This window comes from Trematomus bernacchii, unplaced genomic scaffold (genome assembly GCF_902827165.1).
Source record: "Trematomus bernacchii unplaced genomic scaffold, fTreBer1.1, whole genome shotgun sequence".
Taxonomy (NCBI): domain Eukaryota; kingdom Metazoa; phylum Chordata; class Actinopteri; order Perciformes; family Nototheniidae; genus Trematomus; species Trematomus bernacchii.
Genome location: NW_022987839.1, coordinates 523,219 through 539,220, shown reverse-complemented (window position 1 = coordinate 539,220; position 16,002 = coordinate 523,219). Strand labels below are relative to the sequence as shown.

The following is a 16,002-nucleotide window of genomic DNA, read 5'->3' as shown; positions in this document are numbered from 1 at the left end:
ATACTGACAGGCTGTCAGGAGAGAGAGAGAGGGAGAGAGAGAGAGAGAGAGGGGGAGAGAGGAAAAGAGAGCGCTTATCCGCTCATTTCTCCCGTGTTATTATCCAAAGTGAATGTAAACTTGAATAATGTACTTCATTTGAATGTAATAATTATGTTGGTTGGTTGGTTTCTGGAAGCGCCAGTGAATGAGCCCCATTAACTGAGTTTTAAACATCACTTTAAATGGAAGATCCCCATAGGCCCGACCCACTCGATCGGATCGGCGATCGGTATCGGCCGATACTGATTCCGGCGATCGGTGATCGGCCCCAAAATTGGCGATCGGAGCATCCCTAGTATATTTAGAGTGAGAATCCACCGCTGTTTGTGTGAGAAGAGAGGGGAAGGAAGAATACAATCACCTGTAATTGGAAGCAGGTTTTCTGCTTATTTTGCCATTGTGTACATCTGGGTGATTCTTTTTCCACCTGCTGTGCATGTGTGATATAGAGAGCATGCAGACGTAGGCACACTCGCAGCGCTGGGGTATTGATTTCCTTTGGTGGAGCTAATAAAGTAACCTTTTATCACAGCTCTTAACACCCAAGGCTGATTAATGGCCAGGGATGTAGTTTGGGGTTGGGGGTTTGTTGAACAGAGCTGTAGATGGGGGGGGGAAAGAAATGGATCGAGTTGGACTCAGATGGACGGAGATAAAATAGTACAAGCCAAATGATCTTATCTACGGCTCCATGTCTGACTCTGGGGGTTGTCACGTGTGGGGAGGTGAGATGAATAGGTAGTGGATACGGTTCACTACAGCACATTACAGGAGAGATGATAGGTGAGGAAATGGTGAAGGTGGTAATCAGGTTTACAGAGTATAAGGAGTAATATAAATGATTGCTTAATCTGATGGAGGCAGTGCAATGGTGGTTAATACAGACAGGAAAGTCATTACTTAGATTTACTTTTTTTAAATGTGGTGCTTTTAGATCTTAATTTACAAACCACCCAAAGGAAATCACCTTCATGCTCAAACCAAATGACCAAATATTGATAGTTTGTCAGAAAATACAATTGTGTTGAGAGCTGAGCTGATTTGTCGCATAGTTGACTTGTTGTGTTTATCACATAACCGTTTGTGTGACACTCTCTCTGTGAACTGCCCCCCAGGCGAGGAGTAGTAGAGACACGGGGAAATCGCCTTCCAGTCTGGGGCTGGCCGACTTCGACCTGCTGAGGGTGATCGGCAGAGGAAGCTACGCCAAAGTGCTGCTGGTGCAGCTGAAGAAGACGGAGCGCATCTACGCCATGAAGGTGGTGAAGAAGGAGCTGGTCAATGACGACGAGGTAAACAACGCTGATGTTTGACGCGACATCAAAGTGAAGTCCACTCCAACACACTGAAATGGTGGTTTGGATTAACCAATTTGAGCCCAAAGACTATATTCAGTGTGATCAGGAATATGCCACAACATTAATATAACATCAGAGTACTTCATTTCCAGACCCAAATGGGATATTATATAGTTACTTCTTTAAGGAGGTTTTATTTGTTGTTATTTAGGGATAGGTTTCCATTGAGGGTTCCTCCGTCAACAAATCCCTTGTTGATTCTCAGTCTCTTTTAGATATCATATTTTGCCTCTTTCTCACACTACAGGCATCTACAAAGAGAAAAAAGCTGGTGAGGTTTACAACACGTGCTAACTAAGTGACACGGTCGTTAACAAGACTGACTTACCTGAACATGGCCTAAAGCTTTAAACCATAACTTAAACCACGGATGTATAATGAATTAACAGTTCCAACTTGTGAATTATCTTCACCACAGGCTCAAAAACAACTGTGAAAAGCAATATTTACAGGATGGAACTGTACAGGGTTAATAAATGTTACAAAGAAGTGTTCAAATATGTGATTATTTATTATTATCTTTTCAACCAAGATGTATTTATCAAAAATGTGTTTTTAAAAAAAAATGTGATTAATGGTTCAACCCACCTTCAATTGTCTTGTTTTCTCCGAGCAACAGGCAGAATCTAAATATATTCATATTAAACATAGAAAAGCAGCACATCCTCACCTTAAGAGGCTGGCATCATTCATATTCTTTCATCTACTTATCAATTAATCAATTAATCACTTCAGCTCCAAGCATTTCATGTAATCTTACTTATTTGTTAATAGTGCAACAAGTGACTTAATAAAAAACATTTCTGTGGTTTAAGTTAAACCAGAAGTCTTTTTTGGGAAGTTGTATATCTACTAACAAAGGAAACATGAACAATCTCTCAAAGCGTAACTGTCCCTTTAAGACAACACCTCATCTTTTGAGAAGTGAGATGGTTAGTTCACAGTGAAGTCATCAATCTTCTGTCGCTGCCATGTTTCATTAATGCAATTAGCCCAATCAATGATCGCTGTTATTCATAGCACAACCAACATCGCCTCATGTGATTGAACGCCAGCCTTGTGTCTCTTGTCTGAAGCACTTTGAGTGTTGATGACAGACCTCTTGGACGCCATCAGTCTCTCCAAGAAGGTGTAGATAAACCATCATGTCATCAGAAATTGATCTGGAAGAACACATGTAGCAGCACAGCCAGAGGCAATGGGAGTAGTTAGCCTTGATTAGACGCACTTAGCGTGATTGACAAACTGACAAGTGCCTTTCGATCAATGCTGAAGTGTTCTGCCGTCCCTGCTCTGTCAATGTGAGCCTCATCCGTGTCCACACACACACACACACACACACACACACACACACACACACACGGCCATCGATAGCGTTCTGCTTCTACTGCCTCAGCCCTTTATCTCACCGATGCCCACCCCGGTCTCTATCTGCACAGGAGGGTCGATCAACCACTGTGCTTATTAAGCTGTTGGAAGTTCAAGGGTACTTTGTCAGAATGATCTCTGATTTACTCCCCAGGTGTGTCTTTGTGTGTGTTTCTCCTTCAGGACATCGACTGGGTCCAAACAGAAAAGCACGTTTTCGAGCAGGCATCTAATCATCCCTTCCTGGTCGGCCTCCACTCCTGTTTTCAGACGGAAAGCAGGTGAGAGCATCTCAATCAAGAATTTATTTCTCTTTTAAACACTGTCTTTATTGGTTTTTTTTTCAACATAACAATCCCAGGGCTGAACAAGTACAATGCACAAGAGTGTAATCAGAATGACTTCTTCATAATGTGTACCAATTCAAAGAGAAATAAGGAATAACAAGGGGAGAAAAAAGATTAAATAGGCAATGCAGTTACACACGAGGGAACAGATTACAGCCCTTGTGCGTCAATTTACTTTTGAGTGTGGGGTCAAAAGGAAAACATAAATACACTTTGACAAAAACCATGACTAAGATTTAAAACTAACTTATCAGACTCACAGATGAAAGTTGTTTTTAATCCGAACTTGCAGGAATTTGTCAAAGTAATCAGCTTTTGATGGTTTTATTTGTTATATTCTTGAAAAGGTTGTTCACGCAGACTTAGCCAGCTCGTCCCCACAGCATAGAAAATGTTACAAAATGTAAATGCTTATAATTTGGAAGAGCAAGAGGCAGGTTCTTAAGATGTCCATTTTTTTTCAATGAACCTAGTTACGAAGCTGACTCTTTCAATTTCTTTCAATGAACCTAGTTACGAAACTGACTCTTTTCAATTTTTTTCTTTTGAAATTGGAGTTCTCTAAGCTTGATATTTGGTTACTTTTAAAGGTTTTCTCTGCGTTCTGTCTGCTTCTATGATGATGCTGCTGTCTGCTCGCCAGGTCTCTATTGAAAAAGAGATTCCTAATCTCAACAGGTTGATTTAAGGTTACACACAACAATAAGTTATGACACCCTGTCAGTTGTTTGTCAGTGCGTCACAAAACGGTAAATATGAGTGTTTGAAAATGACGCATTTCGGCTTATCCTCCCCTGCTGCTGTGGTTGAGGTCTGTTTAAGGTAAATTCACATTTTGTAAAGGTCAGTGCCAGAGTGTGGTCACAGGAAGATCCCCACTGTGGTTAAACACCTGAGAACTTACTTTCAGATCATGGGTATTTCTTTACAACAGTTCTATTAATGACTAAACAAGTAACACAGTTAAAATTTGAAAACAAAAAAAGCTTCTATATTTATTATTTATCAGTGTGTAACAATAAAACACTGCTTCACTGTATTGGTGAGGTTTAGTTAGACTTGATTGAGAGCTGACTGATAACGTTAGCAAACAGCCCAACAACTGTCACTACATTTTGGAGCACAGAAGTTCATGACGATACACTTTTACAACTTCAAAAATGTATTTGGACCAAGGAATCTCAAGTGAAATGATCAAATCTCTTCTAAAGTTGGAGGAACAATGTGTGTTTACAATTTACAATAACACTTGTTTCTTTTTGCAGACTGTTCTTTGTTATTGAATATGTGAACGGTGGAGATCTCATGTTCCACATGCAGAGACAAAGAAAACTTCCAGAAGAACACGCAAGGTAGAGTTTTTTTTTTCCTTGCATCTCTTTAAAATAAATAACATTGATTTGATCTTTGTCGTAATAATGAATACATCTCTCTTATAGATTCTACTCAGCAGAGATCAGTCTGGCGCTCAACTACCTTCACGAGCGAGGAATCATCTACAGAGATCTGAAGCTGGACAACGTGCTGCTGGACTCTGAGGGACACATCAAACTCACAGACTACGGCATGTGCAAGGTGTGAATTGCATTAATGATCCCACAATGCACTTTGGATAAAAGCACCTGCAAAGCGGTGTCAGTTTACCGCCCTCTGAGAGGTTCCTGCAGCTGATGATCTTTTTGTTTTTGCAGGAGGGCTTGAGGCCAGGCGATACAACGAGCACTTTCTGCGGTACCCCCAATTACATCGCCCCCGAAATCCTCAGAGGAGAGGATTACGGTAAGCATTACAACACACCGGCACTTACCAGAAATGCTATCCTTTTCATTACTATGATACAATAAAGGGGGCATTATACTGTAATATCGGTGGGCTGCTAATCTCTGTCGCCATTATGGATGCTACAATGGGGCAACTACTTGAAAGGTAATCTTCTAAATCAGTAAACATACCATAAAAACAAGAAAAGATTACACTTAAAGGTGGGGTAGGTAAGTTTGAGAAACCGGCTCGAGATACACTTTTTGTTATATTCCATGGAATGCTCTTAACATCCCGATAGCAATGAATATCTTAAGTGCTTTGACAAAAAATCCATACAAAAATGTAATCTGTGGAAGCCGTAATACTGTAAAAAGCACGACCAATCATCTGAGCCTGCCCGGCTAAAATAACTGGATGGCCTACCTGCCTGTCAGCCTTCCATCGGGGCACAAACTTATCTCGTGCCCTCATTGGTCATGTGCGCGTTCGTGTGTGTTGGAGGAGGGGCTCTATAAGGAAGTGGAAGATTTTCTCCGGTTGTGTATTTTCAAATTCTAGCGATCTCGAGCCGGTTTCTCAAACTTACCTACCCCACCTTTAAATAGACCCCTCAATAATGTGAAAAGTGCAGCTACACATGAGCAAAAGAAACCTCCAAAATAAAAGCTAAAACACTTGAAATGCATTTGAAAAGGCAACAAATGAATTACCGAAGGGATCTTTTAAATGAATGCTGCTTTATTTAGAGTGTATTGGTCAAAACGATGTGGTTAAAGATGACTACATGTATGAATGAATCATGAAAGTGTGTAACAGCCATTAAGAACAGAGGTTAGATCTAGTCTTCATGACTGAGTGCTGCATTCAGAACTATCTATAAATACATACAGTAAAAATAGAAAATAAATCTCCCTGGTTACCAAAAGAGATATCATATAAGCAATACGATCCACTGTTACAGATGCAGTGTTTTGCTAGTGAAGCTCTGTAAAAAAAGTACAATAGAACAAAGCCATTGTTAACAATAATGCCAAAAAATGACAAGAAAAACAATAAGTTTACCTCTCTGTGTGAAAAAGGGTTACAGTAATATGAATTACACATGTACCATCATCAGAATTGCTTATAATTAAGACTGATTGAATTGCACATGTGCTACTGGCTTTGTATGAGCGCTGCCTGCAAAGCCAGAGACCAATTAAAAGCACTTTAACACTGATTTATTGAGTGCAACAACAATATACAAGACGCACAGAAAGAGTCCATTCTTCCTGGGTGAGTTATATCCAAGAAACCACAAAAAACGGTTTCTAAATGCTCCAGTTCAGTCATTAAGCTCTGACGCCAACACATCTCATTATCAGAAATGTTTCTCTCCTTTCTTAAACATTTAAATATTGTGATACTCGTCTATTTTTCAGATGAATTAGGCTGCCATTCAAAATGACTGTTTCTGTCTCACCTGACTTTAGGTCATCCCACATCTTTGAGTTGTAGTTTTTCAGCATTAAATCAATAGGTTAACCTCAGATGATCTTGAAAATAATGTTTTTTTAATGATATAATGTCAATTTATTTTACTGACTGAGTGTATTTGCTATTTCTATCATCTGATCTTCCCTCTTTACACTATCCACAGTGGGAGAGAAAAATAGATAGAAGCCCCTGGTACCAAAAGTAATTTGAGCAGAGCCGTACCATGAGATGGAGACACCACTTATGTTGCCACCTTGTCATAAATATGATTTGTAAAATATAATATGTGTGTGTTCAGGGTTCAGTGTGGACTGGTGGGCGCTGGGCGTGCTGATGTTTGAGATGATGGCGGGCCGGTCGCCCTTCGACATCGTCGGCAGCTCTGACAACCCAGACCAGAACACAGAAGACTACCTCTTCCAAGGTAACACACACACACACACACACATACACACACTGCACAGTGGGAACATGTCACACTTTTTTGTTGACACCTTTCCCAATGGCTGCTTCTCCCAGAGCCAGGCACACGCCATCTGTTACGGAGGAATGTGTGAATGCATGTTGTTATTTCATTGTAAATACTCTTTAAAAACGTGTCAGTGTTTTCTCATAACTGCCAGAAATGTGTTGGATGGAAGGGAATTGAAGCCATATTTCAAGACTGTTTCATCAAAAGCCATTGACACTTCATTGAAAGGTTTTCTGTTCTCATAGCTGCAGCTGTTTCGGTGTCCTATGCTGTCATTTTAGCCTCAAGAGACCACCTGTCTCACCCCCATCCCTCTTTTCCTCTCACCTCCTGCAGTAATATTGGAAAAACAGATCAGAATCCCGCGCTCGTTGTCTGTCAAAGCCGCCAGCGTCCTCAAGGGATTCCTCAACAAGGTAAGAAGGGGTCAGACAGGCCTGGATGAATCAAAACAGTGTCGCTGGCCTGTGGGAATGACATTATGATGTCTTTTAGTGGGAGTTAACCGCCATTTCTCACCCTCTCGTATCCTCCTTCTCTCCACTCCGGTCCTTCTGAGTCTCAATGTGGCTCTTGCACCTTTTTACCTCTCCTTAATACTTTCCCCCTCACCTAAACCACTCATCCTTTCTTGCAATTTCTCCCCCTCATCACCTTCTTGCCCGTCGGCTGACTTTCTGTCTGTCTCCTCCACCCTCTTCCTCGAGATGTCTCTCACCCTCCCTTCGCTCTCACTCCCACAGGATCCAAAGGAGCGTCTGGGCTGCCACCCTCAGACAGGCTTCGCTGACATCATGGGCCATCCATTCTTCCGAAACGTCGACTGGGACCTTGTGAGTCACTCACTTTTATCCTCTCCATGTTTCTCTCTATTTTACTTTTCTTGAATTGCATCCTTCGTCACCTTAACCCTTGTACCGCACTTTAAGAAAGTTGCTTTGACGATCTCAAACACAAAAAAGTCTGCGACAGAAAAACTGCCAGAATTATATGTAAATATTATTTTCCAATTAACGTCACTCAACTAGGTATTTATTCATTTTTTTAACCAGTTTATCACACCATAAAACAAACCATTTTTTCAGTCTGGGATGTCAACAACACAGATTTTGAGGCATTTTCATTTTTGCAGGAAAAAAGCATGTTTTTGACCAATTTAAAAACTATTAAATGTAACGAATTTCTTGGGTAATATCTAAGTATCTATATTTTGACTAAACAATTTGTTAGAGACTTCTGAGGTTGAACTTCCGTTATTTTGGGGGAAAACCTCACACCCTCGCCACCATGTAAGCCCCATGTATTAACACAGCCAAAATGATCGTAAACTTAAAAATCAAAACAATGTTCATAGTGTGGCACAAGACAGTCTGTATCACGATTTTAATCCTAACTTCAAATGAAGGAAAACAGAACTGGAGCATGCCGGGTGCCAAAAGGTCAAAATCAATCCATAAATCGATCGCACAGAGGAGATAAACAGAAAGTTGCCACCAGACGCAGAAGGTCAAATCTAAGTGCATCGGGTCACTTTCCCTCTCTCTATCTGCTGCCCTGCAAGCGTAGAGCGCTCAGAGCTGAGGGTTATTACCTCTGGCAGAGACTCAGGTCCTTGTGAAAAGCAGCAGATAGACAGACTGTTAGAGGACTGAGAGGAAAACAGCAGATGGAACAAGAGGGTAGGCCGGAGAGGAGAGGAGAGGAGAGGAGACAGATCACCGAGTGACAACAATAAACATGGTTCCCCTTCCATTTTTTGCAATACAGAAATCTTTTTGCCAGTTGCATACAGGTAAAACCTCAAATGTAACAAAACTGCAAAGCTCAAAAAAGCTATAACAACACAAACATTGTATTTGTTGGTGGCTGCAGCATTTTACATTTCATACTAAATGTATAATCATGATTATTACTGTAGTATTTAAAAGAAGGGAATTTTTTTTTGATGAACTCAATTGAACTGGTAACTTTATGATTCAGTTCCTAACTAAAACTAATGTCAAAGTTCTTCATATCCTTGTATATATGTGTCTATGTATATGTGCATGGATATAGACATTGCCAAAAAGCATGATGGGGTTACCTTCATGAATGAACAGACCGACACGCAGACAGACATGCAGTGGTGCAGACAGACAGACAGACAGTTCACCGTGACCTATTTCCTCCCTGTTTGGTCTGGAGCCCCAGCAGTCGGTCAGAGTGTCTGGAGTGTCAGCTTACACCCCTCCCGCCCGCCTCCCTCCCTCCCGCCTCCCTCCCTCCCTCCCCCATCTCACACACACACACACACACACACGTACACACGTACACACACACACACACGTACACACACCACACACACGTACACACACGTACACACACACACGTACACACACCCCGCACACGTACACACACCCCGTACACGTACACACACCACACGTACACACACCCCGTACACGTACACACACCACACACACGTACACACACCACACACACGTAACACACACCACACGTACACACACGTACACACACACACGTACACACACGTACACACACCACACGTACACACACGTACACACACACACACGTACACACACACACACACACACACACACACACACACACACACACACACACTACCTTGAGTGTCCCCTGCTGTGCAGCTATTCGCCTGCAGGGGGAGCATTCCTACAGACATGTAAGAATTGAGAGCCAGATGATGGTTACCTCTTCACTGTGAAATCTGAAATCGGAGGAGTACAAGTGCGTCATCAAAGTTTAAGTCACTGTTTTAAATGGAACAATTAATTCTCTGCTGTAGTATTAACTAATGGAAAGTTCCTAAAAGTCTTTAAATGTCTTGTTCCTTCAGTCCAAAACCAAAAGATATACAGTTTATTATATAAAACAGAGGAAAACGGAAAATATCCATATTTGAGACGCTGAAAGCTGCATTTCCTGAACATTTTGTATGAAATGTTACTTTGAAGATAATATATTATCAAAATTGTAGGCAATTTATTTGTCTGTGGATGGGATAATCGATTAGTAAACTAGCTGTTGCCTTTTGGGATTAATACAAAGCTGTTTTAATGATTAGAAGTTCTGACAATGAAAAAGCAGCAAACCAATACTTTTGAGAAGCCCGAGACAGTTTGTCATTTTATGTGGCCATTAACTAAAATTGTTAAACAATAATCCAAATACTTGAGCATGAATTGTCGATTGCCAATCAGCAATATTTCCCTTCAGTTTAAATATTGACGTGTTGACTGCATTAATGTCAGTAGAGGATAAGCTGGATGTGTTCTCACCTGTTCCTGTGTTGTTGTTCCAGCTGGAGCAGAAGCAGGTGGTCCCGCCTTTCAAGCCCAACATATCAGGAGAGTTCGGACTGGATAACTTCGACGCTCAGTTCACAAACGAGCCCATCCAGCTCACGCCTGACGACGAGTGAGTCCCCATTTATCTTTTTATCTTATTACACGCAAGACTTTACTGAATGTACGTTTTTTAGAAAGGTTCTTGTGTGGTTTACAAACCTTTGAATATCTGTTCTGTTATAAGTTCTACATAATATGGTTTGAAGAGGAATATTTTATAATAGAAAAACATGTGAAGTTATCTTAAAAAAAATTATAATTTGAAGTCCAACATAAATGAATTCAGCTTAAAAATAATACCTTTTCCTTTTGTCTTCATTGTAGTGATGTGGTTAAGAAGATTGACCAGTCTGAGTTTGAAGGATTCGAATACATCAACCCACTCCTGATGTCGGCGGAGGAGTGTGTGTGACGGGGCCGCAACGTCTGTGCTCACACACACCACCCACACACACTCTCACACACACACACACACACTCATGCACGTGTTACGTGGCGTCTCAGTGTCTTCAGGCTGCATGGTTACGAGACAACCGGCGACATCATCCTCCTGTTGGAGGGCCGCACATGCACAGCAGAACGCTTATTTGCCAAAACCAGTCTCACACTCTGCCATTTATAACCACTTGCCCTTAAGTCTACCTTCTTAATTATTTTTATATCATGTAAATCTGCACTGATATCGATTTTCTCATCGGGGCCTCTTTATCGGTAGCTAGCGAGGCTACAAAGTTCTTCCAAGGTCGCTGTACGTCGGGGGCGGGGGTGAGGCTAAACCCCCGACAGATGAACTGAACATCCTCTCCTTCAAGCTGGTGGGGCGTTTCATGCATATTTTATTTGTACATATATGAATCTACTATAAATGTTAGACAAGGCCTTTTTAGCTTCAAGCCACTGGCGGACAAAGCTGACACCTATCATCATCATCATCACAAAGTTGTTCTGGATTCAGCTTTCGTCACAACATCCGTTCTGTAGAGGAAAAGATATCATAACACTAGCCTTTTAAAAAAACACAAAAAGATACAAATCTATATATTTTTCTCATGTTTTATTCAACAACATCATTATATATGTTGTTCTAATGTGTAACATGTCCTGCCTGAGTAACAGAGCCAAAAAGGGTTCAGGCTTTGTTGAATACACGACATCTGGAAAGCAGAAGGCTCTGCTTCAAGTCCCTTCTCACCAGAATGAAGGAACGTATACAGCAGCATCCAACAACGCTAACAATGAGTTAACGCTCTCAAACTGTGAATGAAAGAGCTCGCTATGCAGGGAAATGGGCTGGAAGAGAAGCACATCATACCTGAACGCTGGACCACAGGTTACATTTTGCTGTGCAGACCATCCATTACATGTACATTCACAGAGGACCAAAAAAAAAAGCATTTTTCTGAAAAATGTCTTGCTGGTACGAATAAAGAAGGGACGGTATACATAATGTGCTGTCCCAAGTCATAGAATTTATATATTCAGATATTTTTTGTGTTAATTTTTAATACTATGCCTTTCTGAAACGTATGGTCTGTCATCTTTTTTTGTACTTTCTCCATTCCATGTCTGTCTTTTGTTGTAAATCAAGATTTTAAATGATTGTTGAAACGAGAGCTCGGTCAGAAAGCCACAACGCAGCGCTGACTGTAAACTGCATCCGCTCTGCTCCATTTTATCTCCCATTACCCATTTTGTAAAACTGCTTTGAGGCAATATAGTTCTGTAGAGCTTCTCTGTAAAACCTTACACTACAACCCCCCCCGACTGTAACGACACTCGGTGACGGTGCATGATGGACCTCCAGACTCTTCTTCTCTCTGAGGGACTCGTTCATCTGTTGCAAAAGTTACTTTAGCTTTTTTGGTTACTTTTTTTTTTGTGAATCAGATTTTAATTTTGAATCTTTTTTTGTATCACTACATTGATTCCAAAATGTTACTGGGTGAACCCAACAGAAACACATTTTGTTGTATTTGTTGTGTTTTTGGGGATGTTTACCACCCAAAGGACTGCTGATGTTTATTATTAGTGTGCAAAGAAAAAACAAAGACGGTAAAATAAACATTTTATTTCTCTCCTTGTGTTAATACGTGCTCGTGTCTGTGTGCGTCTGTCATTTATCTCGAGTGTAGCTCCGCTGATTTTCTCACAAGTCAATTTACTTGTCATGTGGAATATTATTATTGTTTTGAGTTGCATTATGGGAAATGTAGGATTCAGTGTATTTTGGGTCATACCATGGACTAAAATTGAGGATAATTGAGCTTCTGCTGCTCCAATATTTACCAATCCTATTTGAATCTGTCTCTCACAAGTCTTGCAATATTATGCAAGAGCAATACTGAATCACAAAAGTGCCCCTTTAATGTAAACTCAAACACATTTTAAATAACTTGCAGGATTAGAAAGCACTTACATTTTCTGGTTTCCTATTTATTTTGGAAACTTCATGGTGGAGTGCATGTTTCTGTTTACCAAAGTAAAGAATAATTGGCTCATTGGTGTTTTTATGAAGTAGGTTCTCATATACAGTGGCATTTCTTTGGTGTATTGGTGCATAAGCATCAGATAAATATAGAATAGAAGAAAGTTACAATATAAATATGTACAAAGTCTTTTAATAAAAATTCAAATGAGCTATCCAAGTTTTAGAAATTGTTTTTTTGGGCAGAAATATTCAAAAGATATCCAAGTCATGTGTGAAAGTTGCAGTACAAAGAATAAAAAGAAGATGTAAAGTCCAAAAGATGTGTTTTAACACATAAAGACAGACATGATAAAACTTAAAATGTGATGTGACACCAGTGATTAAATTGAGAGGATCACCTAATTAAATAGGATTATTTTTTTGGCACTGTCTATTTTATGGCACTACATCCAGTAGTTTTACTAAAAATGTCCACCTCATGTTGGTGCTACTGGAAAAGTCTGAAAAGTCAGTAGGCTTATTGAATATTTGCACACATTTTCATAAAAATCAATCTAATAGATCAGGGGTTCCCAACCTTTATTGTGCCAAGGACCGGTAGATACATTAAAAAAAAATCGCGGACCGGTTGTCAATTTTAACTGATTTTAATATTTACTCACCACCAGCAGGTAGCAACAGAGGCTAATTGTATGTAACAGCCTGAACAAATACTAGAACAATATGCATCCAAAACATATTAACAAAGTTTAAAAAAGAACCGGTGTTGTTTTTTTTTAATCCAGTGAATGCTGGGAAAACGAGGAGAAGGTGCATTATGAAGGAGATGTCCGGTCGCCAGGGTGTGTGTGTGTGTGTGTGTGTGTGTGTGTGTGTGTGTGTGTGTGTGTGTGTGTGTGTGTGTGTGTGTGTGTGTGACACTGGCATTTATTTTCAGAAGATATTATGATAGTGTCGTTCGTTCCGGTGCACTCCCGACAGTTTAGCACTACATCGAGATTAAGATTAAACTAATTTATTTTGGGAACAGCCGCATATATGCCGGTGTCGGACAGACACAAACACACCGAACACATAGCTGAGCTGAGCAGAGCACATACACACACATGCGTCTTGGTGACTGACTGGACATCTCCTTCATAAAACTAATAAAAGGGGGAGTAATCGGGCAGTTCGATGTGTGTAGATGTGTGTGTGGTTAACACGTAGCAGCCTGCAGTCACTCTTAAACTGTTCTGATTAAGTTAAACACAGCGAAGGCGGTGCGTAAAAAGGCACAGCTCTTTACCGAGTACGTCCCGCTGCCTCCTGATGCTGCAGCCAAATCATGAAGTGAAGGAGGGTTTCCTTCTATAAAACAGCTGCGGGCAGCAGATACCGTGAGAGTCCCGGTCATTAATTCATAGATCAAGGCAGACTGGTTTACTCTCCTATTTTGCCAATCCGGTGCTTAAACAAATAGCTCCCTCTACACCCCTGGCCCACCTTAAAATGAAGTCCGAGTTTGAAATATATCTCAAATAATGTATGCACCACCATTTCCCCACATAAACATAACAGTCTGCAATCAAACGGTTGTCTCCTGTGCGCTCCTCTTCCTACTTGGCGCACCGGTAACATGCTCGTGCGCACAAGAGGCTGAGACCTTAGGCTGAGCCGCCGAATCCCTCGGAACATCATAAAAGCCATTTTCAACGGTTTTCTGGTGTAAGATTAACTAGCTACTGGATGAAATAATATGACTGGTGGCATATGTGCGAAAATTAAACACTTTTTGAAAAAAATATTATGATAAAATATTTTTATATATTTATAATTCTGCAAATATTACGATAAACTCACAGCTATTTCGCGGCCCGGCAGTAACACCTCCGCGGCCCGGTACCGGTCCGCGGACCGGGGGTTGGGAACCCCTGTAATAGATGACTTATTTCAGTCTGACGTTGCTCTCCCCAATAATGTCTAAATGATCTTTTTGAGATTGGCAAATAAAAAGAAACCTGTAAATCGAACTGACTCAGTCCCTCTAAAAAATGAACTGGTTTGGAGAACAAATAGCGCACTGCCCTCTGGAGATTATTCCTTTTTGCACAAACTCACACCACCTTGTGAGGGTTTTACTGCTGAGACCAGACCTGAGCCTCAGACCCTCCTGGGCGTCTGGAGAGAGGAATTAGGCTTGAGTCGTTAAGCTTCAGCTTTTCCATTCCAGCTGCATGTCTGCACTGCTCACGTGACCGCCCGGCTTTAGAAGGCCCTCGGTGTACCCGGGGGTGAAAAGGTCATTGACACCATTGCCCCCCCCCCCAACACAGTGCTGAGCGCTGAGAGGTGAAAGAAAAAGGGTCGTGGAAATGATGATGTGTCAGAAATAATAAAACGGATTGATTTGTGTGCTGCAATAAGACGCACAATGGTGGATAGAAACCCATTGTGAGGCTTATTACACATCCTGCTCCACTATAACCATTGTATATTTTCTCAATTGAGCCAAATTTTGTGGAAAATGACTGCACTTCGACACGAGAAATATACAGAATTGCCGCACGCACGACGAGGATAAATGTCTTTGCATAATTCTGTATTCCCATGATGGTGTGTTTGACATTGTTCTTGTGCCCTCTCCGGTGGAGAACTGGGGGGGGGACTCACCTCCCCAGGCTCTGTGGCTCCACATCACCCGGTGGAAGACACAGGGAAGACTAACCTTGTATAATTAATGATGTTAAAATGGAGGAGGATCTGAAAAAACATCTTGTTTTAATTGCTCTTATCTTGTTGGGTGTTTTATTCCGTCCCTGAAGGGATTAATTAGGCAGCAGAAGAATCATACTCGGTGCTAAATGCAATCCCTTAGTAAAACACACTCTGCAGTTTAAGGTGGATCGTGTACTTGGCACGGTCTCCATGCTTTCACACTACATTTACTGGGGCTCTTGTCTGTAGCACCGAGGTAATGAGTTGTTGTTCAGCCTCCGTTGTTAGGTACACTTGTCCCAACCTTCCTGCTAGGTGGCTTTGAACTGGTGCGTTCTACTGAAGTGATTGTAATGATATAGTGGAGGCATCTCGAGATATAAAAACATCATTAGGATGCACTTGAGGTTATTCATCATGACCAACACTTCAGAAACACCTAAAGTTGTACATGAATGAATGGGACTTACCAGTAGAATCATGAAGGAGCATTGCTGCTGCAACATACATTGATTAGAACAGGAGAGAGAAACACGATCACTTAAGGCGAGAAACTTTAATTACAAACAGTGTATTGATGCACAGGTTGATTTTGAGATTTTGGGCTACTCTGCTTCCATAAAAAGTCTTATTTCAGACTAGTGGAGTAGAAAAAATATAAAAATGCCTTATGTGCATATTTCAA

General features: G+C 41.0%; 1 protein-coding gene across 1 annotated transcript in view; it reads left to right on the top strand.

The window, feature by feature from the left end:
* Positions 1-12,281, top strand: part of prkci (protein kinase C, iota) — a 30,817-nt gene extending 18,536 nt beyond the window's left edge. The window contains exons 9-18 of the mRNA XM_034153054.1: positions 1,158-1,334; positions 2,952-3,049; positions 4,381-4,467; positions 4,555-4,690; positions 4,807-4,894; positions 6,654-6,779; positions 7,164-7,243; positions 7,571-7,660; positions 10,147-10,262; positions 10,517-12,281. Coding sequence (XP_034008945.1) covers positions 1,158-1,334; positions 2,952-3,049; positions 4,381-4,467; positions 4,555-4,690; positions 4,807-4,894; positions 6,654-6,779; positions 7,164-7,243; positions 7,571-7,660; positions 10,147-10,262; positions 10,517-10,604 — 1,086 coding nt within the window. The 3' untranslated portion in view covers positions 10,605-12,281. The remainder of the gene's footprint in view (positions 1-1,157; positions 1,335-2,951; positions 3,050-4,380; positions 4,468-4,554; positions 4,691-4,806; positions 4,895-6,653; positions 6,780-7,163; positions 7,244-7,570; positions 7,661-10,146; positions 10,263-10,516) is intronic.
* The last annotated feature ends 3,721 nt before the right edge of the window (positions 12,282-16,002 follow it).